The sequence below is a fragment of the Platalea leucorodia genome, assembly GCF_965183815.1.
Source record: "Platalea leucorodia genome assembly, chromosome: 3".
Lineage (NCBI taxonomy): Eukaryota > Metazoa > Chordata > Aves > Pelecaniformes > Threskiornithidae > Platalea > Platalea leucorodia.
Window position 1 is genome coordinate 126,833,523 of NC_138825.1, and position 27,087 is coordinate 126,860,609.

The 27,087-nt window shown below is 63.4% G+C and overlaps 1 protein-coding gene across 8 annotated transcripts in view; it reads left to right on the forward strand.

Moving 5' to 3' along the window:
• Positions 1–6,811: 6,811 nt before the first annotated feature.
• Positions 6,812–27,087, forward strand: part of PTK2B (protein tyrosine kinase 2 beta) — a 30,122-nt gene continuing 9,846 nt past the window's right edge. For 3 of the 8 annotated variants that reach the window (XM_082307594.1, XM_082307595.1, XM_082307596.1), the window contains exons 1-10: positions 6,812–7,046; positions 21,001–21,248; positions 22,978–23,156; positions 23,291–23,378; positions 23,890–23,969; positions 24,162–24,224; positions 24,611–24,665; positions 25,504–25,644; positions 26,569–26,643; positions 26,740–26,841. In XM_082307594.1, coding sequence (XP_082163720.1) covers positions 21,042–21,248; positions 22,978–23,156; positions 23,291–23,378; positions 23,890–23,969; positions 24,162–24,224; positions 24,611–24,665; positions 25,504–25,644; positions 26,569–26,643; positions 26,740–26,841 — 990 coding nt within the window. In that variant the 5' untranslated portion in view covers positions 6,812–7,046; positions 21,001–21,041. Of the gene's footprint in view, positions 7,047–14,979; positions 15,015–16,227; positions 16,263–21,000; positions 21,249–22,977; positions 23,157–23,290; positions 23,379–23,889; positions 23,970–24,161; positions 24,225–24,610; positions 24,666–25,503; positions 25,645–26,568; positions 26,644–26,739; positions 26,842–27,087 lie in introns of those variants that run through there. The other 5 variants (XM_082307592.1, XM_082307593.1, XM_082307597.1 and 2 more) reach the window with 3 other exon arrangements.

Here is a 27,087-nt window from a genome sequence, read left to right on the forward strand (position 1 = left end):
CGTCACGTCGACACACAATGGCTGCCACAGCGACCCAGGGCTGAGCTGGTGCGGGAGACTGTGAAACCATCAGGGAGCAGCCGCCCCAGAGAGCCCGTGCCAGGGTTTGGGGGGGCAGCGCACCCCGGGCCATAGCCCAGGGCCTGTGGGAGAGCGGGCAGGGAAGGTCCCTCCGGGCCACCCGCCTCCAGCCCTCGGCCGGGATGGGCCACTGCGATGGCTACCTGGCCCTGGAGGCACCAGGGCTGCTCTGGCACCCCATGGGGCCTGGGGGACCTGCTGGTGGCCGTGGCAGCAGCCCCCCACTCCCGTCATAGAATGGTTTGGGTTGGAGGGGACCTTAAAGATCATCTGGTTCCAACCCCCTGCCACCAGCAGACCAGGCTGCTCAGAGTCAGGACCCTAAATTTTAGTAAAGCAAAATTCCAGCTCTTCAAGGAGTTAATCAACAGGACCCCCTGGGAAATGGCCCTCGGGGACAAGGGACCAGAACAGAGCTGGCAGGTCTTCAAGGACGCTTTCCATAGGGCACAAGAGCTCTCGATACCGAGGTGCAGGAAATCGGGCAAGGAAGGGAAGAGGCCGACATGGCTGGGCCGTGACCTGGGGGTCAAACTAAAGGGCAAGAAGAGATTGCACAGGCAGTGCAAGAAGGGACTGGTATCTTGGGAAGAGTACAGGGACGCTGCCCGGTTGTGTAAGGATGGGATCATCAAGGCCAAGGCTCGGCTGGAGCTGAACCTGGCGAGGGATGAGAAGAATAAGAAGGGCTTCTATAGGTACATTAACGGAAAAGGAAGGTTAAGGAAAGCGTGCCCCCTCTGATGAGCACAAGTGGCGAGCTGGTAACAACAGACGAGGAGGAGGCTGAGGTACTCAACAACTTCTTTGCCTCAGTCTTCACTGGCAACCTCTCTCCTCACACCGCCCGAGTCAATGGGCCATTTGGCGGGGATCAGGGGGGCAGAGCTCCTCCCACTGTAGGAGAAGATCAGGTTTGCGACCACCTGAGGAACCTGAACGTCCATAAGCCTATGGGTCCCGATGAGGTGCATCCCAGAGTCCTGAGGCAACTGGCCGATGTAGTTGCCAAGGCACCCTCCATGATATTCAAAAAGTCCTGGCAGTCAGGTGAAGTCCCTGGGGACTGGAAAAAGGGAAATATTGCAGCCATTTTTAAAAAGGGTCGAAAGGAGGGACTGGGGAGCTCCTGACCTGCCAGCCTCCCCTCTGTGCCTGGGGAGATCATGGCACAGACCCTCCTAGCAGCTGTGCTAAGGCGCATGGAGGACAGGGAGGTGATTCGGGACAGCCAGCACGGCTTCACCAAGGGCAAGTCCTGCCCGACCGACCTGGTGGGCTTCAGTGGTGGAGTGACTGCATCAGTGGACAAGGGAAGAGCTACGGATATGTCCTGGTTTCAGCCGGGGTAGAGTCAATTTTCTTCTTAGTGGCTGGTATAGTGCTGTGCTTTGGATTTAGGATGAGAATAATGTTGATAACACACGGATGGTTTGGTCCTTGCTGAGCAGAGTTTACACCAGTCAAGGACTTCTCAGCTTCCCCTGCTCTGCCCGGTGCACAAGGAGCTGGGAGGGGGCACAGCCGGGGGGGCTGACCCAGGCTGGCCCAAGGGCTATGCCATACCCTATGGTGTCGTGCCCAGGATAGAAACTGGGGGAAGAAGGAGGAAGGGGGGGATCTTCGGAGCGATGGCATTCGTCTTCCCAAGTCACCGTTACGTGCGATGGAGCCCTGCTTTCCTGGGGATGGCTGAGCACCCGCCTGCCCCTGGGAAGGAGGGAATGAATTCCTTGCTTTGCTTTGTTTGCGTGCACGGTTTTTGCTTTGCCTATTTAACTGTTCTAATTTACTTTACTTCAATTATTAAACTGTTCTTATCTCAACCCACGAGTTTTCTCCCTTTTACCCTTCTGGCTCTCTCCCCCATCCCACCAAGGGGGGAGTGAGCGAGCGGCTGGGGGGGCTTAGTTGCTGGCTGGGGTTAAACCACGACAAATATCTTCATCAGTGACGCAGACAGCGGGATCGAGCGCACCCTCAGCAGGTTTGCAGGTGACACCAGGCTGAGGGGTGCAGTCGCCACGCCTGAGGGACGGGATGGCATCCAGAGGGACCTGGGCCGGCTGGAGAGGGGGGCCCCTGTGAGCCTCATGGGGCTCAACAAGGCCAAGGGCAAGGTCCTGCACCGGGGTCGGGGCAGCCCCCGGTGTCAGCACAGGCTGGGGGATGGAGGGGTGGAGAGCAGCCCTGCCGAGAAGGACTTGGGGGTGCTGGGGGATGGAAAGCCGGCCACGAGCCGGCAATGTGCACCGGCCGCCCAGAAAGCCAAGCGTCTCCTGGGCTGCATCCCCCGCAGCGTGGGCAGCGGGGCGAGGGAGGGGATTCTGCCCCTCTGCCCCGCTCTGGGGAGACCCCCTGGAGCCCCGCGTCCAGCTCGGGGGTCCTCAGCACGGGAAGGACATGGAGCTGTGGGAGCGGGGCCAGGGGAGGCCACCAAAATGGTCAGAGGCTGGAGCAGCTCTGCTGTGGAGAAAGGCTGAGAGCTGGGGGTGCTCAGCCTGGAGAGGAGGAGGCTGCGGGCAGAGCTGATTGCGGCCTCTCCGTGCTTAACGGGGGCCTACAAGAAAGGGGGGGACAGGCTTTTTAGCAGGGCCTGCGGCGACAGGACACGGGGGAATGGTTTTAAACTGAAAGAGGGTAGGGTTAGGTTGGCGATAACAAAGTTCTGTATGAGCGTGGTGAGACACCGGCCCAGGTTGCCCAGAGAAGCTGTGGATGCCCCATCCCTGGCAGTGCTCGCCCAGGAACTCCCTGCTTGCCCAGCCCAGCCCAGCCATCCGCCTCCTGGTGCCTTGGTCCAGCCATGATGGGTTTGCTCAGCCCAGCAGAGCTGAGATCCTGCCAAGGGCTTGGAGAGACCCCAAGGCCCTTCCCCGACACCCGCCTTTGGAGGCTGCCTCTCGGTTCTGCCTGGCTCCTCTCCCACCCACCCAGGAAGGAGAGAGGACACGCCACCAGCGGAGCCGCTTGTGGCAGACTCCAGCAGGGAGGTTCAATTCCCTGGAAAGGTAACATCACTCTTATCTTCAGGAAGGTCAGGAAGGAGGACCTGGGGAACCACAGGTCGGTCAGGCCTGTAACTCCTCCGTGTGGGGCCTGGGGGACATCCTGGCAGCCCTGGCAGCGGCCCCCCCCCCTCCCAGCCTCCTCCTGTTTCCATGGCAACCACAGATACAAATACCATGGCAACCCCATGGCAACAGCACAGGCAATGCCACCAGTTCCCACAGCCCGGAGGCGGGCGGATGCCCGGATTGTGCTGAAGCTGGAGATCTCTTCTTCTGCGCTTCATGGCCACCACCCTTCCAGCCCTGCAGTGGTGACCACCAGTAGCTCCGGATGGAGGAGAAGGGGTTGTCCTGCTGCCCCAAGGTGGCCGGACAGGGTCATCTCAGACTCATCCATCACCGTCATCCCCAGGATGGGGGAGCAGGTCCCCCACCCCGGCACAGTCCTGCTTTTCCAGGTCTGCATCAGCTGCTTCATGTCCAACCTGGACCCCAGGGAGCCCCTTTCAGAGGACACTTTTCCCTGGGACAGGAACCAGGCAGAACCGAAAGGCAACCTCCAAAGGGGGGTTTTGGGGAAGGGCTTTGGGCTTTGGAGGTTTTGGGGTTGCTCCAAGCCCCTGGCAGGATCTCAGCTCTGCTGGGCTGAGTGAACCTGTCGTGGCTGGACCAAGGCACCAGGAGGGGGATGGCTGGGCTGGGCAAGGGAGGACAGCACGGGGTCTATGGGCACGGGCCGAGTTGGGGTCAACGAGCAGGAATACGGCAGTAGATAATTTGTGGAGGACCCTATTGGCTTTGAGGACAGCCCAGCCGGCCCTCCCCGCTGCCTGCTTGGCCCCTCTGGAGCTGTGGAGGAGCTCCAGGACGCAGCGAGCCGAGCAGTCTCCTCACCAGGCATCGTCAGATGGCAAAAGAAGAGCAAATCCAGCCCCACACTGGGTCCTTTCCTGCTAATCCTCAGGGCCCGATCCCTCTTCCAACCTCCATCCTCTTCCAGCCCTGAGGCCCTGACCCTCCTGCTCCCCAGGGCTGAGGAGAGATGGGGTGCTGGTGGGGAGCACCCCCACTGGGGACCGCCCCAGTGCTCACACTGATACCGGGGTGCGCCGCATTGCCAGCGCTTATCCCGGCTCCTACTGACAGCTCCCCAAAACCCCCCGAGCATCACGAATCTTGCTCCGGCATCCCGCCCGCGGCTCGGCACCCCGCGCTGCCGCGGCCGGCGTCTCCCCATCGCTGCCCGCGGCAGACGCCCTTACTCCTGCTGGTTTCAGGGGTTCGGGGCCTGAGCCACTTGGGAAAAGGTTTTTTCATCCCCTAAAAGTGAAAATAAGATTAGCAAAGTAAATAATAAAGAGAACTGCTTTGCTGGAACTTGCTGTAGGTGGTGGGGGCTGCGGGGAGCCCCACACTCCTTGGGGTGCTGCGGGGGGGGCAGAGGGTATTTCTCCAGCTCAGGGTGACCGGCCTCAAGATGGCAGCAATAACATGCAGCATCCCTCTCCCCGCTTCCAGCGAGCGGGGACCGCTCCATCCAACCCTCCTGGCTCGAAGGACACCCCCAGCCGCCTCTCCTGACATCGTCTCCCCGCTTCTTCTACACGACTCGGGTGCGACGCAACTTCTTCTGCTCCTTCTTGGTGCCCCCAAGTATCTACTGGTGGCTCTGGAGCTGCAACTGGTGTCCTCCTCCATCACCTCGACCCTCCGGCCCCGGCCCTGCTCCCCGGCAAAAGTAAGTTGGTGCCTTTCTCCTTCCAGCAGCCCCACGCTGGGATGCTCGAAGCCATTTCTGAAGCGTCGCTCCCTAGTGATGGGAGAGGTGCTATTAATAAATCCCGTCAGATTTTATCGCTTCTCTCTGTGCCAATGAAGAGGGTGGTTTGGGGAAGGGGGGAGGCGGTGGGGGGGGAAACCTGTTTCTCTTGAGCGTTTGCGTTGCTACGAGCTCACCCTCGGTGCAGGAGCATGGGATGGCTCAGCAGGCTGTTCAGCCAGCTTTCCTGTAAGTCAGGGGCTGAATCCACTGGGGGCTCGGGGGGGGTCTTAGGTTAATTTTTGGCAGGGATTAGCAAGGGGAAAGTGTTGCCCTGCTCCCTGGGGGCTGCGCTGGCCGGGGCACGGGAGCAGCGTGCCAGGGTGTCTCCCAAACTTGTATGGAGGCCAGGCACCTCCTTGGGGCGAGATGGGACCGGGGCGAGGGGATGGAGAGGGAAAGGGGTGCGGAGGAAAGGGGTGCGCAGGGCTGATGCAGCTCCCCGGCTCCACGGAGCCGCGGCGGCGAGCAGCGGGGTCCCCAAGCCGGTGGTCTCTCCGTCCCCGCTGCCCACCGCGCTTCCCCCTGCCCCTTGCCGGGAGATGCCAGGCTTGCGGAGGCAGCTGCATCCCTTTGACGGTATTTAGGCGTTTAAATAGCTTGGCTGGCTTCGGGCAGGAGAGTGGGCGCAGGCTGTCAGCGCTGCTCTCCGTGCGTGGGAGCGCTGCCGCGGGAGCTCCGGGCACCGCTGGCGGCTGGGCTGGGAAGAGGGTGACGGTGGTTGACCTGTGTCCATCCAAAGCTCTCGTGGCCCCTCAGAGGGTCTTGCTCATGCCCAGAAGCTTTTTGGTCCCTGTAGCTCTTCCCCCCGCCATCTCTCGGGGTGCAAGGAGGTCCTGCTGCCCCTCCGTGCCCGGCTGCCGGAGCGTGCTGCGGGGATGCTCCGGCTGTCTTCCAGCGGCTGTAGCGGGAAGGGGCCGTGTCCAGGTTGTGCCTGGTGTAGCATAAGGCATCACACCTTGAGCGGGGGGGTGATTTGGGGGCAGCAGGGGAGGAGAGGGAGCTGAGCGGAGGAGGATGGGGTGGGAAGGAGCCAGGGTGAGACCCGTCTCCGAATGCCTCTCCAAGGCAGGGGATGCCCACGCAGGGAGGGATCCCGCTGTGCCGGTGGTGGGGCTGCGTGATGGGGTGCAGCCATCGATGGGGTGACCCGGCAGGGACCTGCTGAGCAACGGGCGGGGGGATCCCCGGGGGGCTGCAGCTCCCCGGGACCCTGCAAGCTCCTGCCCGGGGTTTGGGGAACTGCCCGACCACCTTCGCCCCACAGCTTCCCCATTCCCACCCGGCACGGTGGGGGCACCGGGGTGCCCCCCACCACCTCCACCGCCCCCCGGGACCGTGGCTGCCCCACTGCATGCTGTGGGGCAGGGGGCACCCCATTGCTCCCCTCCTCCTCCTCCAGCCCTTCCTTGGCTCCTCGGCATCCCCAGCACTGCCCAAACCATTTAGGCAGAGCCCTGGGGTCGGGGTCAGGTCTTCTGGGGGGCCTGGGTGGCCGGCCTCGTTGTCCAGCCATGGAGGGGGTCCTCAGAGGAGCATTAAAGCAAGCGTTAAAGGGGGGCCCAGTGCACCCCAGAAGGAGGAAGGTGTTGCTGTGGCCCAGGGGTGTGGCGGTGCCGGACGGCCGCCCCGTGACCGCGAACGTCGGCCCCGGCGGCTCTTGCACCATCCTGCCTGCCTTGGGTTCTTCCGCGGTGCTGGGGCTTCCCCTAGACCCGCGGTTTTGGGGGGGACCCCTGCGGCGGGGGCTCGCCGGGGGCAGCCTGCCAGCTCCTCCCAGGTAGGAGTGGGACCAGCCTGAACGCTGGCTGCCTCGGGCTCCCTGCCCAAATTCCCGGCTGATCCCAAGACTTGCCCCAACCCGCCTGCAAGACTGAAGTGGGGAAGGTGAGGGGTCCCGGGCCTTCCTCGCCTCCTGCCTCCTCTTCCTCCTCGGCGTCGGCGGCATCCGCCGGCCCTGACGAGCCCTATCCGGAAGCGGGCGGCGGGGAGGAGTGGTTTCACCCCCGGTACCAACCCGTGGGACACGCACCCATCGGGCCAACCCGCCCCGTCGGCGACGCCACCGCCTGCCCCCGCCGCCGCCGGGGCGAGGAGTGGGGCCGGCCAGGGGAGCGAAGGCAGCTCCTGCCAAGGTGAGAGTCCCTGCCCGCTCTCGGGGGAACGCTTGGGTGCCAGGGGGGACGGGGGAGAGCCGAGGGAGGGCAGGCAGTGGGGGCCCGCGGTGGGGGTCCCCTCCCCAACGCACCCAGCCAGACGCCTGCCTGCAAAAATGGGTGGCCCCGCAGGGCTTCCTTACCCCTTCCCGCACAGGGGGGAGGCGTGGCAGCGGTGCCAGGGTGCTCGGGAGCTTGGGGACACAAGGGCAGGGTGCAACGCTCCCCCGGCACTCCCTGCCCCGCGGCTGGCGATCAGGAGGTGCCCGGGCTCTGCTATCTCTTGCCAGCGTCAATGTTTGCCCAACGCTGGGGCGGTTCCTGCCGCTGAACGTGCTTGCCTGCGCTCACCGGCCCGGCGCCCGTGAGGACACGGGGGAGGCAAGCCGGGAGCCGGGAGCGTTGCAGTCCAGGGGGCTGATGCAACAGCCCCATTCGCTTTCCGCTGGGGTTCGGTGCAGCCAGGGATGCGTCGTCCCAGCCAAGGATTCCTCCAGGACGTGCTGCTCCTCCTAACCCAGCCCCGGCCGGGTGAATCTGCCCGGCGTCCCCTGGCTGGAAAGAGCAGCCCTGCCGCTGGATCCTCCAGGATAGGGACATCCAGGGGATGTCTGACCGCATGGCCAGGGATCGGAAAGGACTTGGGGGTCTCGGAGGTGCCGCGTGGGGCTGGGACGGTCCCAAGGAGGTGGAAGGGAGCCGGTGACATGCGGCAGCCGGGGAAGGCTGGGTGCGTGCCCGGTGCTGGCAGTGGGACGGTGCTGGACGAGGCACCGGCGTTAGGGCAGGGAGGTGGGGAGAGGTCAGCGCTGGGGGCTGGGCCTGAGCGTGGTGCGTCCTGGGGGCTTCATGGGCGAGGGGATGCTGCAGGAGTCCTCCACCCCGTCTTGGTCCGAAACTCTGCCCAGCGCAGGGGTATTATTTCCAGGAGGAGGTGGCCGTCGGGGCCCCGAGGTCTGTCGGGGAGGGGACAGCCAGCTGCAGTGTCCCATTGCATCCGTGGGACCATTCCTTGCTGTCTCCGTGCTGGAGGAAGCCCCGGGGCAGGGGTGACAGCAGGGCTTGGTGGGGCATGGTCCCATTCCCACCCCTCGCTCCCGCAGGCGGAATCGCCTCCAAGTGCTCCGCTGGCATCAGCCGCGGGACGAAGGCCGGGGGGACGCGGCGAGGTCACCTCTGCATGGCCGTGGGTGACAGATCCCCGGAGAAGGAGCTGAAACCAGGCATCCACGAGCCTCCCGGCGCCGGGCAGGGAAGGGCAGCGTCGGGATGCGGATCATCCTTTGGCTTCGGGTCCGCACGGTGTCCGCCAAGGACGCGGCCCGTGGTGGGGTGCGTGTGCATGAGAAACACGCCCTCACCTTTGCCAGCCACGCTTTGCACACGCTAGCGAGACACGCACACGCGTGTGCAAGGTCTGGCGCGCAGGGGCACGAGTGCCACCGTCCCCCAGCTCTGCGTTTGCATGCCTTCGCGCTCAGCTATTAGTAATATTCGGCATAAAGGCTCCTGCAGGCGCTGGGGGCTGGGAGAGCAGCGGCTGAATCATTTTGCTTTTTCCCTGGCAGAGTTACTCACGAGGGGTAGACGGAGCTGGGAACCTTTCATGCAAAGCCTCGCTTGCGTTTCAAATCGCACCGGTGGCAGAGCCCGTGCGATACCCACGTCTCCTCCGCTGAGGCGTCTTGGCGCACAGGAGGGGTAAAACCCGGGATGCCCGGCACAAAATTCCCAGGGAGACCTTTCCCTGAGCAACCACGGGGGTAAAATTAGGTTTTTCCCTTGGAAAATCCTCCTGAGGGGTTGGCAATCCCTCTGGCTCGGCTGTGTTTTCCCCCGGGATGGGGCTGGCCGGGCCGCAGCTCCTGTTGGGCAAGGAGGGACAGTGCCGGTGGCTGCGGTGGCATCGCAGCGAGGCCACCCAGCCCTGTTTGGGGAAGTGGCTTCAAAGAGGGAACAGGAACACGACGTGTTGGAGACCCGGCTCCCGTCAGCCCCTGGGGAAACCTCGCAGGACTCAGTTGGGCTTTTTGTTTTGGGGCTGTTTGCTGTGTTTTGTGTTAAAAAATGGCTAAAAAAAATAGTTTTAGCAGAACTGCGGTTCCCGCAGGGAAAAACCCAGCAGCCACGTCCCACGGGGAGGCTTCTCCCTGGCTGTAACTACCAGTAAGGCAGGTTAGCTGGTGCGTTGGGCTGAACTGGGATGGCCCCACTGTGCAGAAAGCGCCGGGGAGGGAAGGAAGTGCTGCAGCGGCGCTGGGAACGGCTGCTCCGCGCGCCCCGGGGGCCACGGCTTCTCTGCGCAAGAGCCGCTGGAAGGCAGGAGCAGGGCTCCCCTTGGGAAAAAAAAAAATCCCGGAGGTTTTTAGGGTGTGAGCCTTTGCACCCGGCGAGAGCTTGAAAACAGTGGCCTAAAAGCGTCCACTTTGCGCCGTAGGCTGAAAAGTTGCGCGGTGCTGCCCTGCCGCGGGGAGGTGATTTCCACCGAGGGTTTCAGCATCTCGGCCCTGTGAATTGATGCAGGAGAGCTCCCAGTACCTGCCCCGCTTGGCTCCTCAGCCCAGCGCAATTACTGGTGCAGGTTCGATAGACTTCCATCTCGGCAGGAGTGCTGCCACGGGCAGGAGCTTGCCCCGGGCAACCTGACCTCGCTCCTGTGCCCTAAGCTGGCTCCAGCAAGTCTTGCTTGGGGTGCTCTGCCTCCGAGCTTTGTGCAAGCTGCTGCACGCCTGGCCATGCTGCACACCCTGCCACGCTGCACACCTTGCCATGCTGCGCACCCTGCCACGCTGCACACCTTGCCATGCTGTGCACCCTGCCATGCTGCACATCCTTCCACACTGCACACCCTGCCATGCTGCACACACCGTGCCACGCTGCACACCTTGCCACGCTGCACACCCTGCCACGCTGCACACCGTGCCATGCTGCGCACCCTGCCACGCTGCACACCCTGCCATGTCACACACCGTGCCGTGCTGCACACCCTGCCACGCTGCACACCTTGCCATGCTGTGCACCCTGCCATGTTGCACACCCTGCCACGCTGCACACCCTGCCATGTCACACACCGTGCCGTGCTGCACACCCTGCCACGCTGCACACCCTGCCACACTGCACATCCTTCCCCACTGCACACCCTGCCATGCTGCACATCCTTCCACACTGCACACCCTGCCATGCTGCACACACCGTGCCACGCTGCACACCGTGCCATGCTGCACACCGTGCCACGCTGCATACCTGCCACGGTGCACACCCACCACGGTGCACACCCTGCTGCGCCGCACGCTGTGCTACGCTGCGCACCCTGCCACGCTGCGCACCATGCCATGCTGCACACTGTGCTACATTGCACACCTTGCCATGCGGCACACCCTGCCGCGCTGCACAACCAGCCACGTTGCACACTGTGCTACACTGCACAACCTGCCACACTGTGCGCTGGGCCATGCTGCACACCTTGCCGCACTGCACACCGTGCCATACAGCCCAACATACCGCGCTGCACACCCAGCTATGCAGCACACCGTGCCATCCTGCACACCCTGCCACGGTGCACACCCTGCCACGCCGCACAACCAGACGTTGCACACCTTGCCATGCAGCACACCCTGCCACGCCGCACACCCTGCCACGCCGCACACCCGGCCACGCCGCACAACCAGACGTTGCACACCTTGCCATGCATCACACCCTGCCACGCCGCACACCCTGCCACGCCGCACACCCGGCCACGCCGCACAACCAGACATTGCACACCTTGCCATGCAGCACACCCTGCCACGCCGCACACCCTGCCACGCCGCACACCTGGCCACGCCGCACAACCAGACATTGCACACCTTGCCATGCCGCACACCCCGCCACGCCGCACACCCTGCCACGCCGCACACCCGGCCATGCTGCACACCCAACCACGCAGCACACTGTGCCATACTGCACACCCTGCCATGCTGCACGCCCAGCCATGCCGCACACCCCGCCACGCCGCACACCCCACCGCGCCGCACACGCCGCTCCCCCTGCCCAGCTACGCCCCGTGCAGGCCCACACGAAGGAAATCCTCTCTCCCTTTCCAGGGCTCTGCCTGCCCCGCAGCCGGAGGCTTTGCCTTCCCTGTTCCAGCCGCCTGTTGCTGTTGCTGCGCGGGAGCTGGGTGCCAGGCTGGGTGCCAGGCTGGGGGGGCTGATTGGGGCCCCCCTCCCTGCTCTGACCCCCAGCAGGGCATACGGCAGCGGAGCAGGACGAGGAGGAGGAGGGTTGCCTTCACCTCCCTCCGCCACTACAGCCAGAGGCAAAATACCTGCCTGTGTTGCCAGGATCTGGCCTGTCCCCATGGGGCCCTGCTGGGGCCGCTTCCAGCAACCGGGGAATTTCCACCTGGCAGAAACCGGGGCATTTTGCTGCCTGGTTTTATCTCCAAAGGCTGAAACACTGAGGGATTTCAGCTGGGAAATCCCCCCCCCATCCCCAAACCCTTCCCCTCGCCAAGGCGGCGCGGGATGCTCCGGCGGCTCTGCGCCGCAGCGAGAGCATCGCTGCCCTGGCCTGCGCAGAGACCCGGCGCTGCCTTTTCCCCTGCTGGGACCCGCGCTCCTGGCCCCAAATCCACCGAAAACCTCGAGGTCAAAAATTAGGCACCTCGCCTTGAAAAAAGTTGAGAAATCAGCCAGTTTGGGGGAGTTTGAGGGGAATAAAACGTCGTGTTTTGGCCTGAGCTCGTTCGTTTGCAGCGGACGGAGAGTCGAAGGCACCTCGGGGGGCTCATTGAGCTTGTTTTGGTTTTTTAAAGTGATATTTAAAATGTTTCTCTTCCCGAGAACAAGGCTGAAAACTTTGCAGAGCATAAAAAACTTCCAGTTTGGCAGCGAGCGGGTCTTGCGTAAACCCGTGCAGCAGCGTGATAGCGCGCGCGCTAGAAACGATTGACGAGCGAGAAAATAAAATAATTAAATGGCGGCAATTCAGTTCCCCCAAACTCAGCTGAATTCCCCTGGGAAACGCCAACTTCCCACATTTGGCGAACCCAGCCCGAGTGCGCTGGGACTGGGCAGCTCTAACGCGGCCCGACGCGGAGGGGCGGCTCTAAAGCCGCGCTGCAACCGTCGAGACCGGTATAGATAACATACTGGGGGGTGTGGGACCTGCTAAGGAACCTCCCGAGCGTATTGAGAGGGCTCGGTGGTGGAACCTGGCAGTTTGAAATGGGAAATGAGTTGGGAAGCAGGGCTCGGGGGTGACTTCCGAGCTGGTGCTTGGTGTTTATTGCCCCGGGGAAGTCGTCGCCGCACGGTGCGACCGCGGCCGAGGGCTTTTCCAGGCTGCGGAGAAGCGGCTGGAGCTTGAAATTCCCAGTTGGTGGAGGGGAAGGGCTCGGGTGGGCACCGGAGGAGCCGCAGCTTGGCACCCTCCTGGGACATTTCTGCCAAAAAAGCCACAACCTAGCCAGGAGGTTTGGAGGGGAAGAGTTTTCTTCATAAAGCTGAGATGAATATAATAAGTGGCATTAGCGTAAGCAGGCAGGGTGCTGGGGGCTGGATGGTTTTGGTACGGGGCTGTGCCTGCGGTAGGAGCCCCGCCGGGCGCCTCGGTGCCAGCCGCATCCACGGCCGCTGCCCGGTGCCAGCTCCCTCCCAGCCTCGTGCACAAGGCAGGTTTCTACCCCAAAAACCTCTATTTTTCCATTCCCTCCCCCTTCCCAAAAGGAAGCAGGACCAGCATCTCCCGTGATTCCCTCGGGTTGCCTGGCGACCGGGATGCTTAGCGACCAGGACCCGCCGGCACATTTCCCGCCGTGCCAAAAAACGATGCTGCAAGCCCTCACCCGCTCCGCTTCCTTCTCCGGCAGAAAGGTTACCGGGAAATACGCCCACCCTCTTCCTGGGAAGCTGTTTCCCCTTCTCGAGGGGAGGCTTTAGTGCTGCTCAAGGGTTATTTTTAGCTTCACGGCGTTGTGTGAGCTTGGGTTGGTGGGGAGGGTTGAGCCCTTCCAGCCCCTGGGCCTGGGGATGCTGCCTCAGCCCCGGCCTCCTGCATCATCCCGGAGGGAGAAGCACCTCCCGCGTCCCCCCTGCCGCTGCCCCCAAGGGCTTTCGGAGCCCCCCGGCCTGATTTGGGGAGCTCTTCCAGGCTATTGGCACGTTTGACCCTTTTCCTTACGCCACAGGCGCATCGTTCTTGGCTGGAGCAGCGTTGAACCCATTTTTGGTTGCGAAGGTAGAAGAAAAAAACACAGACCAAGCGCTAATCCCGTTATTAATTGTAAAAATGAGCGGGAGCCCCAGGACGACCCCTGTGATATGGGATTGTAGCACGTCTGCGGGGCGCTGGGACCTCAGACCCTTGGTAGGATGGGCTGGAAACCAGACCTCAGAGCCTGCCCGCGATCCTTTTTGTGTCTGGCAGCTGCAGGCAGGGGAGTGTAAAAATGCAGCTTTGCTGGCTCAGGTGTGAGTTGTTCCTCTCCTGGCGTAAAAGAGGAGGGATTTGGGGTGAACCCCTCTTTCTGCAAAGCCTGGGGCTGCTCGGGGAGGCGTCTTTTCACCCTGCGGCCGTAGGATCGCTCCTGCTGGGAGCAGCGCGGAGAAGCCGATGGCTCTGGCGTGGCCAAGGGGCGATGCTCAGGCAGCTCCGGCAGGAAGATCTCCATCAGGGTGGAGACCAGAAGGGACCCTTGTAGCAAACCTTGCATCTGAAACCCGGGCAGGCTGCTCTGGGGGGAGGATGCTGTGGCCCCCCTGCAGCCACGGGGCCCATGAAATGCTTGGGGGGCGGCTGCAGAGCCCCCCTGCCCGGGGAGGAGGTGGCCAGGAGCAGTTAGCAGGGGCACAGCGGGGACATTTTGTCTTCAGGACCAGGCACCGCATGGACCGTGGCCAAAAAAAAGCGGGGCTGGGGGTCCCTGAGCCCCTCACCCTGGTGCATCCTCATGGGGAGCCTCGCGCCGGCATCCCGGCACCTCGGGGACCAGCAGCCTGTCCTCTCCTCCCCGAGCAGCCGCCGTCCCCATCTCCCGGGGAGCCGTTCCTCCCCAGATGGTCCTGCCTCGTCCCATCCCCAGCTCCAGATAAACAGCGCTGCTCTGCGCCGGGAACACGGAGATCTTTCCCCCGTGCCTGAGTCACCCCCTCCAGCTGAGCTGCCGTGTGTGGGCTTTGACGGCAGCTCTCCGAGTGTTATTTCTAATTCCCCGGCAGCGCGGTGCCGGTAGCGGCCGTCTCACACCGGCTGTTTGGGTGCAGGTCGCAGTCGCAGCGTCGGGATGGGAGATGGGATGCGGGGGGCGATGGGATGTGGGGGGCAATGGGATGCAGGGGGAGATGGGATGCGGGTCCATGCCCAGCCCTGCACCCAAAACCAGCCACATCGGTGTTTTCCCAGTCTGACAAAGCGGGGTGCCTGCCTAGGGGAGGGACACCCCCTCCGCAGGAGACAGGACGAGGGGTCCTGGGCTGCCGTTGTAGCAAGAAGGGTGTCAGATGGGCTGAAATGCGATGGGACCCGTGGGGGTCTGGGGGCTGCTTGTTGTGGGGAGGTGCTGGGGGGTGTCAGTGGGGGGGGGGGTATTTTGGGGTCCCTTAGCAGAGGGGACAGAGCCTCTGTACCTGCTCCAACCCCCCTCCCGGGTGGCTTGTCCTCGCCAACCGGAGCCTGTGTCATTTCCTTTGCTTTGCGAAACGCAGGCTTCCTCTGCGGGGACATCACGTGAGGAGCCCTCGGTCCCCAGCCTGCCCCAGCGCTGCCTGCCCGGGGGGGGACAGGGGCAGCGGGGCCGTCCCGGTGTCCCCCAGCCAGCTCCCACCGCTGGACCACGCTCCCCGCTGCCATCCCACCTCGCATCCCACCTCGAAGGGCCGTCGCATGCCAAACCGGCAGCGTCGCCCCTGCGCCGGGGATGTGCCGGGTCCAACCGGCGCGAAATCCTGCAGGGATGAACCCTCGCTGGTGGGAAAGGGGAGAGATGCCCCGGGTGGGCAGGACCGGGGGGAGAGGGGATGGAGGCCAGGGATGGGATGTGCGAGGAGGCAGGACAGCCGGCGTTACACCCCACGGCAGAGCTGGGATCTGGCTGGAGCTCGGCTCCTGGCCGCCACGGAGGTCCCGGCAGCAGCCTGAGGCACGTTTGTGTGTTGCCAGCCCTTGATACCTATCGAGGATCTGTGGTGGGGAGGCAAAAACCTGCTCCCCGTGCCCGCTGGGGACGGGGCCGAAGTGACGGATGGGAGCTGGGCAAGGCAGCTGTGGGGTAGGTATGGGGAGCGAGAGGTAAGGCTGGGAGGGCGGCAGGGCGGTCGGAGTGCTGCGAGTGACGGCTTGGAGAGCGCCCATCCCTGCTCCCAGTTATATGGTGGAAACTCACTGGTTTCGGTGCTGAAGCAGGGCTGGAGCGTGATGCTGTAGGTGCCAAAGAGGGTGAGAGCCTGTCTGTTCCCCCAGCAATGAAGTAATGAGTCATTTAAATACCTGCATAGATAGGGAAGGGCCTGGGGCAGAGCAGGCAGCCCTGCCTGCTGGGGCCCTGCCTGCGCTGTCCCCTGCCATTGAGGAATGCTGCTCCCGGGGGTGACTCAGGCTGGGCTGGGGTCCCTGCACTGGGAGGGGACCACAGGGACGGGGTTGCTCCCAGGGCTGCGTTTTCCTTGGATGGAGCCGGGATCCAACGTGGCGGTCGCTGAGAGAAGGGGCAGGATGGTTCGGGGAGGGATGCGCTGGGTCCTGGCGTGAGGGGTGATGGAGCCCACGGGCTGGTCTGGCAACCGGAGACCCTCCTGGGTGACCGGGGTAAGTCACAGGTCACCGTTGTCCCCGTCCCCTGCTTCTTGCAGGGTCCTCGGGTCGGATTCCCCCCAGCACAGGCGCTTCGGGGTCGTGGCATCGCTCAGCAGAACCTGGGCTTTGGGGTTTGCAGAGGAGGGGGATGCGAGCTGCCTGCTCTGCCTGCTGCCTGCATCCGCCGCCCCGCGCTGGGACCACCCAAACCGGTCCCCCTGGCTGGGTGAGCCGTGCCTCAGTTTCCCCATCTGTCTGACGGGCTCGAGCAGCCTCTCGCGGCCCGTGCGTGAGCGTGCCTGCGCGTGGGCCCTGCCTGGGTGCTATGCAAATGCCTCTGCGCACCCTTGTCAGCCACAGCAGGAAGCACCGGCTCTGTCAGCGCTGGCTCGGCGTGGGGACGGAGGGGACGGCCGCCTCTCCGTAAGTGCCGCTTGCCTCCTCTCCCTCCTTCCCTGGGTGCCTGGGTGCCCCCAGAGGGGTGCGACGGTGGGACCGAGACCCTCGCCCCAAGGAGGTGGGCGAAGGGCTGAGCACGTGCAAACTCATCACGCCGAGTCGGAGAAGGGGCTGGATGGGGTTTCAGCGTGTGCCCGGGGTTTGGGGCAGGGCTGGGGGAAGCGGCACCCCGGGCACCAAACTTTTCCGAGGGCGTCGGAGCGACCGGTAAAACTTCCCGGTGCGGGGCTGTGCCGGGGTGTGGGACGGTGGCTCGGAGCCGCCGCGGGGACCTTTCGGGGTGTCACCCACAGGGGAAGGCAACGGGGGCTGACGGGGGGGACGCGACGGCTGCAGCAAGGGGATGTTGGTGACGGTGGCAGCGGTGCAAGCTCTCGGTTTCGTTTTGTGCCAGGCTGGGGCTGCGTCACGCGCCTGGCGTGGCTGTCCCCGCTGGGGACAGAGCCGGGCTCCCGAGGGACACATCCCCACGGCGGAGGGGAGCTGAGCGGGCAGGGAGCGGAGGTACGGGGGGCTCTGGCCGTGGTCAGGGCCCCTTCTCCATCCTCCAGCCAAATGGCCCTGGGGATGCCCTGGGATGCGCGCCCCGGCAGGGTGCAGGCAGGGTGCAGGCAGGGTGCAGGCACTGCCTTCGCTGCCCTTGCCAGATTTATTTTGGACGGGCATCCTGGGCGCAGGCAAGGCAGGGACGTGCAAGGGCAGAGCGTGAGCCCGGGGCACGGAGGGGCTGGGAGGCTGCGGGGTGCTTGGCTGGAGGGACGGAGCCGTCCCTCGTGTCCGTGCCGGGCTTGAGGGGACCGGGAAATGCGGGATGTGTCCTTGTTCACGCTGGCGGCCTCCAGGCCTGTCCATCCCCGGCCGCGACGGCTGGAGGTGCTGCTCGGGGCCAGCGGGATGCTCTCGGCGGGATGCTCTCAGCATCGCTCCTTAGGGTAGGGACACAGAGGGGACACATCCAGCCCCGGTCCTGGCCCCGTGGGCTCATCAAGAGCATGAGGGGACGTGTCGTGGGAATGGGACTGGAGGAAGAAAATAGAAAACGAAGAGAAAGTGGGGAAAAAGAAGAGCCAAAGTGAAGCATTCCTGGCGCGCGTGCTCAGCAATCGCCCCTCTCAAGGGAGAGCTGGGCTCCCTGTCCCCAGGGGCTGGCTTGGGCCATCGTCCCCACCCCAACACCCCCCTGAAAGCGGAGGCCACAGGATTTGCTTTTTAGCTATTTAGCAGAGATCTTTATTGTGGGTATTTCTGGGAGGAGAAGCTCTTTGAGTACCGGCCTCTTCTGCGGAGCGGCCAGAGCTGTAGCAAAGCCCGAAGCGGAGCATTTCTGCGCCTGAGCTGGGACGGGGGGTTGCTGGTTTTGCTTCACCCCGTTGCTCTTTGAGCCCGGCTGAGCAGGAAACACTCATCCATCCAGCACAGCGTGGTGCTGGGCAGCTGCAGCCTGGATGCGGTCTGTGGCCTGGTGGTGCTCGGCCCTGTAGCGTCCCTGATGTTGCTTGCAGGGATGGCCTCGGCTTCCCTGGCATGGCTGGAGACGGGACAGGGCAAGGAGGGACGCCTCGGTTGTCTCCGCTTTGGTCAGCCCTTGCAGTCCACATGAGAAGGGGACTTGGCTAAAAGGAGCATTACCTGCAAGAGAGCCGGCCACAGGGGTGATCTGCAAAGGATGTGGGTTGCTGCAAGATCCTCCGTCTGCAGCCCAAGACATTGCTGCGAGGGAAAGAAAAAAAAAACCCTAAAACCCGATGTGCAAATGCTCACGTGCACGGTGCCCGTCAGCCTGGCTGGGCTCGCTGCCGGCCCGTGCCGGAGGCGAGGGTGCCCAGCTCAGCGCTGCTGCCTTGCTCCGGTCCAAGGTTTGCAGCCCAGCAGCCCGTCGCCGTCGTAGCACCGCTCCGTCGCAGCCACGGGGATGCGAAGCCCCTTTCCCTCTTCCCTTGGAGAAACCTGGAAAACAAAGTCTGGCCCATCCACACATTGCACCGCTGCCAGCAAAACCCTTTGTACGGACCTGAAAGTGCCAGGCTACGCCGCGCGTATTTTTAGGCCAGTGACTCAGGAGAGTTGCTTTAAAAAGACGAAGCTCGCGGGAGGCAGCACACGGCGTCCCGCTAGCGTGCGAGCTCCGCGGGGCTGTAATTACAGCGAAGCCGCCTCGAAGCGCTGTGCAAATGATGGTGCAAATCCCAGCGAGGAAGGCGAAATGGAGGAACGGGGAGAGAAAACCTCGGCAGCCGGCCTCGGGAAGGGTTGCTGCCGGCAGCTCCTTGCTGCATGTTTTCCTTGCCGTCTCCCCCGTCGGCGTTTGGTTTTGCAGAGGCCGGTGATGGGGGGATGGCCGCAGTTTGGGCAGAGCCTCCCCGGAGCCCTGCGAGGGTGGCAGCGGCCTGTCCTCGCTGTCCCCACCCCAGGTCGGTGCCGCCGGGGCTCTGGGCGAGCGCTCGCCATCCGCTCCAGCGCCAAGGCCGCCGGCCGCCGGCCGCGGGTGCATCACCCTGGGCGAGGTGAGGGATGTTCCCATCCCGCTCGCTGCCGGATTAGAGGCTGTGGCGGCTGCACGAGCCCGTGGGGCGGGCAGCACCCTCAGCCCCATGGGGACGGATGGGACATAGGGGGTCCTACCCACCCCTTCCCCTCCCTGCAGCACCTTCCAGGTCTGCTCCTCACCCTGCCTTCGCAGGGCAGAGCCGGGGCCGCCCGCGGGGCACCCCAGCCCCTCCAGCCCTGCCAGGGCCCCCGGGGCCGCGCCGGGACCTTTCCAAGGTGCAGCCCCTGCACCGCTCCGGTTGGCAAGCAGCTTCTCGGCTGTTTAATCAGTAACTCCAGGCCCGAGCTCCAATGCAGAAGCAACCTAATGGGTGAACTTCCACATTTTTTTTTTTTTTTTTTTTAATTTCACGCCAAAAAAAATGGCGGTTTGGAGCAGCTCTTTGCAAACCTGAATTTGTCCCGTGCATCGGGCTGTGCTGGCTGGTTTTTTGCTCGCTCAGGCTCCGTGCAAAGCTCCGTGCTTCCCTGGGAAGCCGGTGACCGGGCCGAGGCAAACAGCTTTGCTCTTAGGGGGTTATGTGAGCTGAGTTTGCCTGGCCTCAGCCTGGTTGCATATCCAGAGAGGTGGAGAAAGCAACCCAGAGCAAACCCTCTTCTGTGCCAGCTTGCAACCCAAAAGCCACGTGAAAAGGAAAATTTTGGATCCATTCAGATCATCCAAGACCCACATACCCCCTTAAACTGCTTTTCTCGGCAAAGGGAAAACTCGAGCCACTTCCCTTCTGGCTCAAATGACATTTTTTTGAGCAGGCTTCTGGGTTTTATCTCCTCTAAAAATAAAAGAGCAAATCGATATAAATCAGTATCGCCCTTCTGGGTGAGAAGGAAGCCGGCTTGCTCGCCCCATTTTGCTTTTTATTGCTTTTTCACAAAGCTGTCTGCTAAATTCAGCTCGGTGGGGAGGTCACGTTGTGGAACCGCAGCTGCAGCTGCAGGTACCTGCGCTGGGAAGCTGCAGCCCAAAGCCCTCACCCGGCGTTCGTGGGGGGAGAGAGTGGTGAGTGCTGGGGACGCGGAGGTGTTGCGCTGGAGGTGACAGGGACACGGAGGTGTTGCTCTGGAGGTGATGGGGACACAGAGGTGTTGCTCTGGAGGTGATGGGGACATGGAGGTGTTGCTCTGGAGGTGACAAGGACATGGAGGTGTTGCTCTGGAGGTGATGGGGACACAGAGGTGTTGCTCTGGAGGTGACGGGGACATGGAGGTGTTGCTCTGGAGGTGACAAGGACACGGAGGTGTTGCTCTGGAGGTGATGGGGACACAGAGGTGTTGCTCTGGAGGTGACAAGGATGCAGAGGTGTTGCTCTGGAGGTGACAAGGACATGGAGGTGTTGCTCTGGAGGTGACAAGGACACAGAGGTGTTGCTCTGGAGGTGACAGGGACACAGAGGTGTTGCTCTGGAGGGAGATGGGGACATGGAGGTGTTGCTCTGGAGGGACATGGGGACACACAGCTATTGTTATGGAGGTGCTGGGGACACAGAGAAATTGCTGTGGAGGTGACGGGGACACAGAGGTGTTGCTCTGGAGGTGACGGGGACATGGAGGTGTTGCTCTGGAGGTGACAAGGACACAGAGGTGTTGCTCTGGAGATGACGGGGACACAGAGGTGTTGCTCTGGAGGGACATGGGGACATGGAGGTGTTGCTCTGGAGGGACATGGGGACACACAGCTATTGCTATGGAGGTGCTGGGGACACAGAGAAATTGCTGTGGAGGTGACGGGGACACAGAGGTGTTGCTCTGGAGGTGACAAGGACACGGAGGTGGTGCTCTGGAGGTGATGGGGACACAGAGGTATTGCTCTGGAGGTCATGGGGACACAGAGGTGCTGCACTGGAGGTGACAAGGACACGGAGGTGTTGCTCTGGAGGTGACGGGGACACAGAAATTGCTCTGTGGGACATGGGGACATGGAGGTGTTGCTCCGGAGGTGCTGGGGACACAGAGGCATGGCTCTGGAGGTGACAAGGACGCTGTTGCCATCCACCTCCATCTCCTTCCCTTCCCCCCCACCCCGGGGTGTCCCCGCTGTCCCCATCCCACCCCTGCCTCTCCCATCCCCATCTCCCTGACCCTCTCCCCCCACCCCGCGGGGTGCCCCCCCCTCCCCAGTGTCCCCAGTGTCCCCAGCGCGCTGTCTCTCCCGCAGGGAAGGGATGCTCAGCTCCTAGCACCCCGGGCGTGGTGAGGATGTCGGCCATCCCCGAGGCGCTGGGCCGCCCGCGGAGCAGCTCCTCCCGTAGCCTGGCCGGGACGCTGGAGGCCACCCTGGGCATGGGGACGTTGGAGATGGACAAGGAGGAGATGCGCATCCTCAAGGTCTGCTTCTACAGCAACAGCTTCAATATGGGCAAGAACTTCAAGCTGGTGAAGTGCCCCGTGACGACGGAGATCCGGGTAGGTGGGCAGGGGGGTGGAGAGGGCAGGGGAGGGGGGGTGTTTTGTCCAGACACCCTTTCCCATGGCATGGTAGCCCCCCGAAGCCCTGTGGCTGAGAAGCACCAAAACCTGGAGAACAGAGAGAAAATTTGTCCATCTCTGGTGGCCGAGGGGAGCTTGCAAAGGGCGAGGGCCTTGCAGCGAGGATCGGCCCTGGCAGGTCACTGCTGGTCTCCTTCGTGGGCAGCAAAGAGGAGTTTCCAGGCCACGGTTCTTCTCGCCCGGGAGAAGACATCCTCGGGCACAGCGGCGCAGGGAGCGATGGGAGGAGGCCAGGGGACAAGGGGGTTTGGGACACGACGGTGCCCTGCGGGGCCGGGGCTCAGCCCGCGCTGCCGGGAGGAGGCTGGGGACCGGCCGGAGCTGGGTCCCCACCTTTCCTCCATCCCCGCTGCCCTGCACGGACACGGGTCCCCGGTGGTGAGGGGGACAGTGACCTTCACAGCCCCAGGCCCTCGGCGTTTCCCCATGGCCACGTTGCGGTGTCGCTGCCTGCTCGGGTGACTCTGCCATCGCCCCGAGACACCCCGGGGGTGCGCCCAGCTCCGAGGCCAGCGGCACCGCTTCTTCTCCTGTCCGTACTGCACGCTGGCACCCACGTCCTTCCTCCCACTTCTGCACCCGACTTCTGCCCTTTGCTTGTGGGGACGTGGGGCTGGGAGGACAGTGAAGGTGGCACTGGTGCCTTTCCACCATGGACATGGTGGCTTTGGGCTGGAAACGCGCTCCTCACCCTTCCTACCTGGAGTCTTGTGGCTTCCCAGCTGGGGGAAGATGTGTGGGTGCTGGGGACCCGCCGGCTCTGCGCTTGGGTGCTGCAGGGTTGGTGTCCACCATGGGAGAGACGTGCCCTGGGTGCAATGGGTGATGCTGTGCCTTCTCCTGGGGCAAATCCTTGGGAATGAAGCCGCAGGGAGGTGACCAAAGTACAGCTGAGCTGGGGGTTGTTCCTCAACTGGTGGGACATGGAGGGGGACAGGGCTGTCCCCCTCCTTCCATCTCCAGGAGGAGGTCGTGGGCATAGCAGAAGGTTTCAGAGGAGCGGTCGGAGCAGGAGAAGGAGATGGGGAGGGAAGGAGAAGCCTTCCCAGGCTGGGAAGGAGATGCCTGGGGAAGGGAAATGGCCACAGCCCAGCTGTCCCCAACGCAGGGGTGGGAGCGCAGCCAGCAGGACCAGGAGCAGAGCAAGCCGGAGACGGTCACTCCTCGGGGACAGCTTGGCCACTGGTTTTGCTAATAACCATCAATTTTTAGTTGGCTTTTCGGCTACCAGAGTGAGAGCAGAGGCCTGGCAGGGTCCTGGGGACTCCCTGCAAGCTGATCAGCAGCAACGATGTCTGCTTTGCCACCTGCTTGCAGCCGATGCTGGGCGTGGGGTGTAGCTCAGCTGAGGCATAAGGAAGGGTGGAAATGACCCAGCTGGGCTTTTATCCCCGACCAAAACACCTCTGGGAGGTTGGATGAGACATGTTCAGGCTGTGGGTTGTTGCAGAGCAAGCGGGAGGCATCTTTGGAGGCTTCACATGGAGACCGCTGGGGCTGGTGGCTGTTCCCGGAGCTGTGTTTTTGCTCCAGAGACATTTGTGTTGCGGTCGTGCTGTTTCCTCCTCATTTTCCTGCTACCTAAGGCTCATCTGGAGCCTGGCTGGGGATGCTCAGGTCACAGCCCTGCTCCTTTCCACCCCAGGAGGTGATCAGGTCCATCCTGGTGAGCGGCCGCATCGGGCCCGACATCAAGCTGGCCGAGTGCTACGGGCTCCGCCTGAAGCACGTGAAGTCGGATGAGATCCACTGGCTGCACCCCGATCTGACGGTGGGCGAAGTGCAGGAGAAATACGAGTGCCTGCACCTGGAAGCCGAATGGAGGTAGGACCTCATGGTGGTGGTGTCCCTCTCCACGTCCCCAAACCCACCCGGGGCAGGGGCACGGGAACCACCGAGCCCCGTTAGAGGGAAAGCTCCTCCGGCGTGGTCCTCATTAGGGGCTCTCCTGTTGGCAGGTACGATCTCCAAATCCGCTATCTGCCAGAGGATTTCGTGGAGTGTTTCAAAGAGGACAGGACCACCTTGCTCTACTTCTACCAGCAGGTCAGAGGTGGCCCCGGGGGTCTCCTAGCCCCAGCCAGGTCTGCTCTCCACCTACCCTGACCCACTCCCCAGCTCCAGGAGGGTGCTTCCTCCGCCCCAGCCCAGAAATGGCGATTCCCAAGAGCCCCAAGTCCTTGTAGCCCATTTACCTTCCCCCTGGGCTGCTGACGGGTCCCATCCTGCTGCTGGACCTGTGCATCTCCATCGGGGACGGCCAGTCCCAGCCCCTTCACCGCGCTCCTGCCCCTGCTGCGTCCCAGTGCGGGATGTGGGAGGGTGTGGACCCTGTGAGCATCCCTTGCCTGCACCCCCTGTGAGCATCCCTTGCCTGCACCCCCTGTGAGCATCCCTTGCCTGCATCCCCTGCGAGCATCCCCAGCCAGCATCCCTTGCCTGCATCCTCTGCCAGCATCCCCTGCAAACACACTGTAAGCATCGCCTGCAAGCATGCCTCGCGAGCATGCCCTGCGAGCATCCCCTCTGCCTCCTGACCCCCGCGTCTCCTCGGCAGCTCCGGAGCGAGTACATGCAGAATTACGCCAGCAAGGTGAGCGAAGGCATGGCCCTGCAGCTGGGCTGCCTGGAGCTCAGGTACGTGCCTCCGCCTGTCCTGGCCCGTCTGCCGCAGCGGGAGGGCTGGGGAGGACGGGGGAGCGGGGCCGGGGCCAGGGAGGGTTTTCCAGTAGGGAAGGGAGTTTCCAGCTCCTTCTGTGCCGTGGGGGGGGGACGCGGCGGGGGGACGCGAGCACAGGGCGGCTGTCTGATGTCCCTCCCTTCCTGCAGGAGGTTTTATAAGGACATGCCTCACAACGCGCTGGACAAGAAGTCCAACTTCGAGTTCCTGGAGTGAGTAGGCACAGCCCGTCCCGCTGGGCAGAAAACCCCTTACCCTAAACCCCCCACCCCGTCCAGCCAGGCCCGAGGGGCTGGGGATCTGCAGATGGCCTTCCTCATCCTCCCGCAGCTCCTCGTCCTCCTCCCGCAGCTCCTCATCCTCCCATAGCTCCTCATCCTCCTCCCGCAGCCATCAACCCCGCTGATGGGGAGGGTGCAAGGAGCGGGGGGAGATGGGAACCTTTCACCCTGCGCTGGGTGGGCACCTTCTCCCCCAGGAGCACCCCCTTGCCCCTCAGCACCCACTTGGGTGCCTCCTCCCCACCTCCGCCCGTCTGCAGCTCCCCGGGGAGCCTCCCCGCGGGGTGTTAACGTGCACGGGGGTCTCTGTTCTGCAGGAAGGAGGTGGGTCTGGACCTCTTCTTCCCCAGCCAGATGCAGGAGAACCTGAAGGTGAGTGGGTGCGGGCAGGCAGGGCTGGGTGTGCGGGCGCAAGGTGCGTGAGCATGCGCAGCCGTGGCTGGGGGTGCTCGCGTGCGCGCACCGAAGCGCACACGTAGATTTGCACGCGTGCGCACATCGGCCCGCGCTTGTGCACGGGTGCGGTTGTGCTCACACACATGAAGATGTGTCTGCATGCACGCACCCGTGCGTGTGTACACATGCACATGTGGGGCCAAGCGTGCGCATCAGCATGCACGTGTGGCTTTGCACACACATGCACGTGCGCGCATCTGCACACACTCGTGGAGCTTTGCGCACATTCGTGAAGGTGTAGCTGCCTCTGTGTGTGCATTCACATGCAGTGCCACGTGTGCTCCTGTGTATATCAGTGTGCACGGGTGGGTTTGCATGTATAGGCGTGTCTGCTCACACACGTGAAGGTGTATCGCATGCATGTGCATACGTATGCATGTGTATGCATGCAAGAGCATCTGCTCACATGTGATGATGCATCTGTGTGCACACGCATGTGCATCACGTGTGCACGCATTGGTTTGCACATGTGTGCATGCACAGCTGCCCGCACTCGAGTACACATGAGTGAGCACACACACGCGGAGGCATGCTGGCATGCACACACATGTGGACATGCGTGGGTGTGCACGTAGATGCACGTGCATACGTGCGGAAGCGTATTCATATTTGCAGGTGAGTGCACGTGTCTGTGTGTGTGCACGTGTCCGTGTGCATGCATGTGTCTGTGTGCAGCTCACACCCTCTGCACCCCACATCCCCGCTGCGTGCCTGGCACGTGGCCGGCGTGGCTAGCGGCCACTGTCCCCCACAGCCCAAGCAGTTTCGGAAGATGATCCAGCAGACCTTCCAGCAGTACGCGCTGCTGCGGGAGGAGGAGTGCATCCTCAAGTTCTTCCACACCCTCTCCACCTTCGCCAACATCGACCAGGAGACCTACCGCTGCGAGCTCATCGTGAGTCCGCCGGATGGGATGGGATGGGATGGGAAGGGATGGGGATGGGATGAGATGGGATGGGATGGGGATGGGATGGGTGCTTTGGGGCCAGGCGCATTGGCTGTGCCCCCTGTGCCAGGCACCGTGCAGGGGGGCCGCTGCAGGATGAGGACAACCTCCATCATGAGCTGGTGTTTGAGGCTGCATCTCCCATGGCCTTAAACCCAGCAAAGTCTTGCTAAAGATGGGACCGTAGTCATCCGAGCTGCCACCCGAAGCGTCCCCTGGCACCGTTTGGGCAGCGCGGACCGGGATGCTCGCAGGTGGCTGCGGGGACAAAGCCACCCTGCTGCGGGCTGCTCCCTGCCGCGGTCCGCGGGCTCGGAGAGGAGCTCGGCCATGCTGGGCTGAGGGGAGGCCCCGCGGGGAGTTTCCAAGGCTTGGGAATCGCTCGCTGTCCCCCCAGGGAGGCGCAAACCCCAAATCCCCTGGGGAGGGGATTGCTGATCCTGCAGCCCCCCCGCAGTGAGGGGAGGCCCCAGGGCCTTTTGGGAGGATGCTGATTGCTGAGAGGGGCTGGGGGTGCAGCGGGGGGCTCTGGGGACCTTCCACCCCCAGGCGTCCAAGCCCGGTGGGCGCAAGCCAGTGCCTGAAGTTTGCTGAACCCCTTTGGGGTGAGAAGGCGGCAAACCAGGAGCGCTGGGGACCCCTTTGGGGTTCAGGAGGAGCAAAACCACCCACACCGGGCTCCTGGCCTTGCACCATCCCCCATCCCCTCTCCAAACCATCCTCTCTCCAAATCCCTTTGGGAAGGGAGGTTTTTTTCCCGAGGGCGTTTCACCCATTGCAGCAGGTGGAGACGGGGGGGGGGGAGGGACTTGGCTCTGGGGGTACACGCTCCCCCCAAATTTGCATCCTCCTTCTGCTGCCCCCCCCCCCCAGCAAGGGTGGAACATCACGGTGGACCTGGTCATCGGACCCAAGGGCATCCGGCAGATGACGAGCAAGGAGGCCAAGGTACGGGGAGGTGTTGGGTGCTGGGTGGGGAGTGGGGGGTGGCTGCTCTTAAATTGGTGATGAAAGTCGACGCCGGGGCTCTGCCTCTCTCCCCAGCCCACGTGCTTGGCCGAATTCAAGCACATCAAGTCCATCAAGTGCTCCAGCGTGGAGGATGGCCGGGCCGTGCTGCAGCTGGGGCTCAGCGGCACCCCCCAGGTGAGGAGGCACTGGGGGGGATGCCCCGGGTGCTGGGGGGTGTGGGTGGGATGGAGGGACCCCCCGGTGCCCTGGGGGTTAGGCAGGACTTGGTGGATGGCTCCATTTTCACCGAGAGAGCTCCTGCCCCCAGCCCCGGCCGAGGGGAGACTGGCCCCAAAGCAGGGCACCTCCAGGCTTCCCTGGGTGCTGGGAGAAACTGGGATCCACTGCAGAGCGGGGAGGTGGTCACTGGGCTACCCCAGG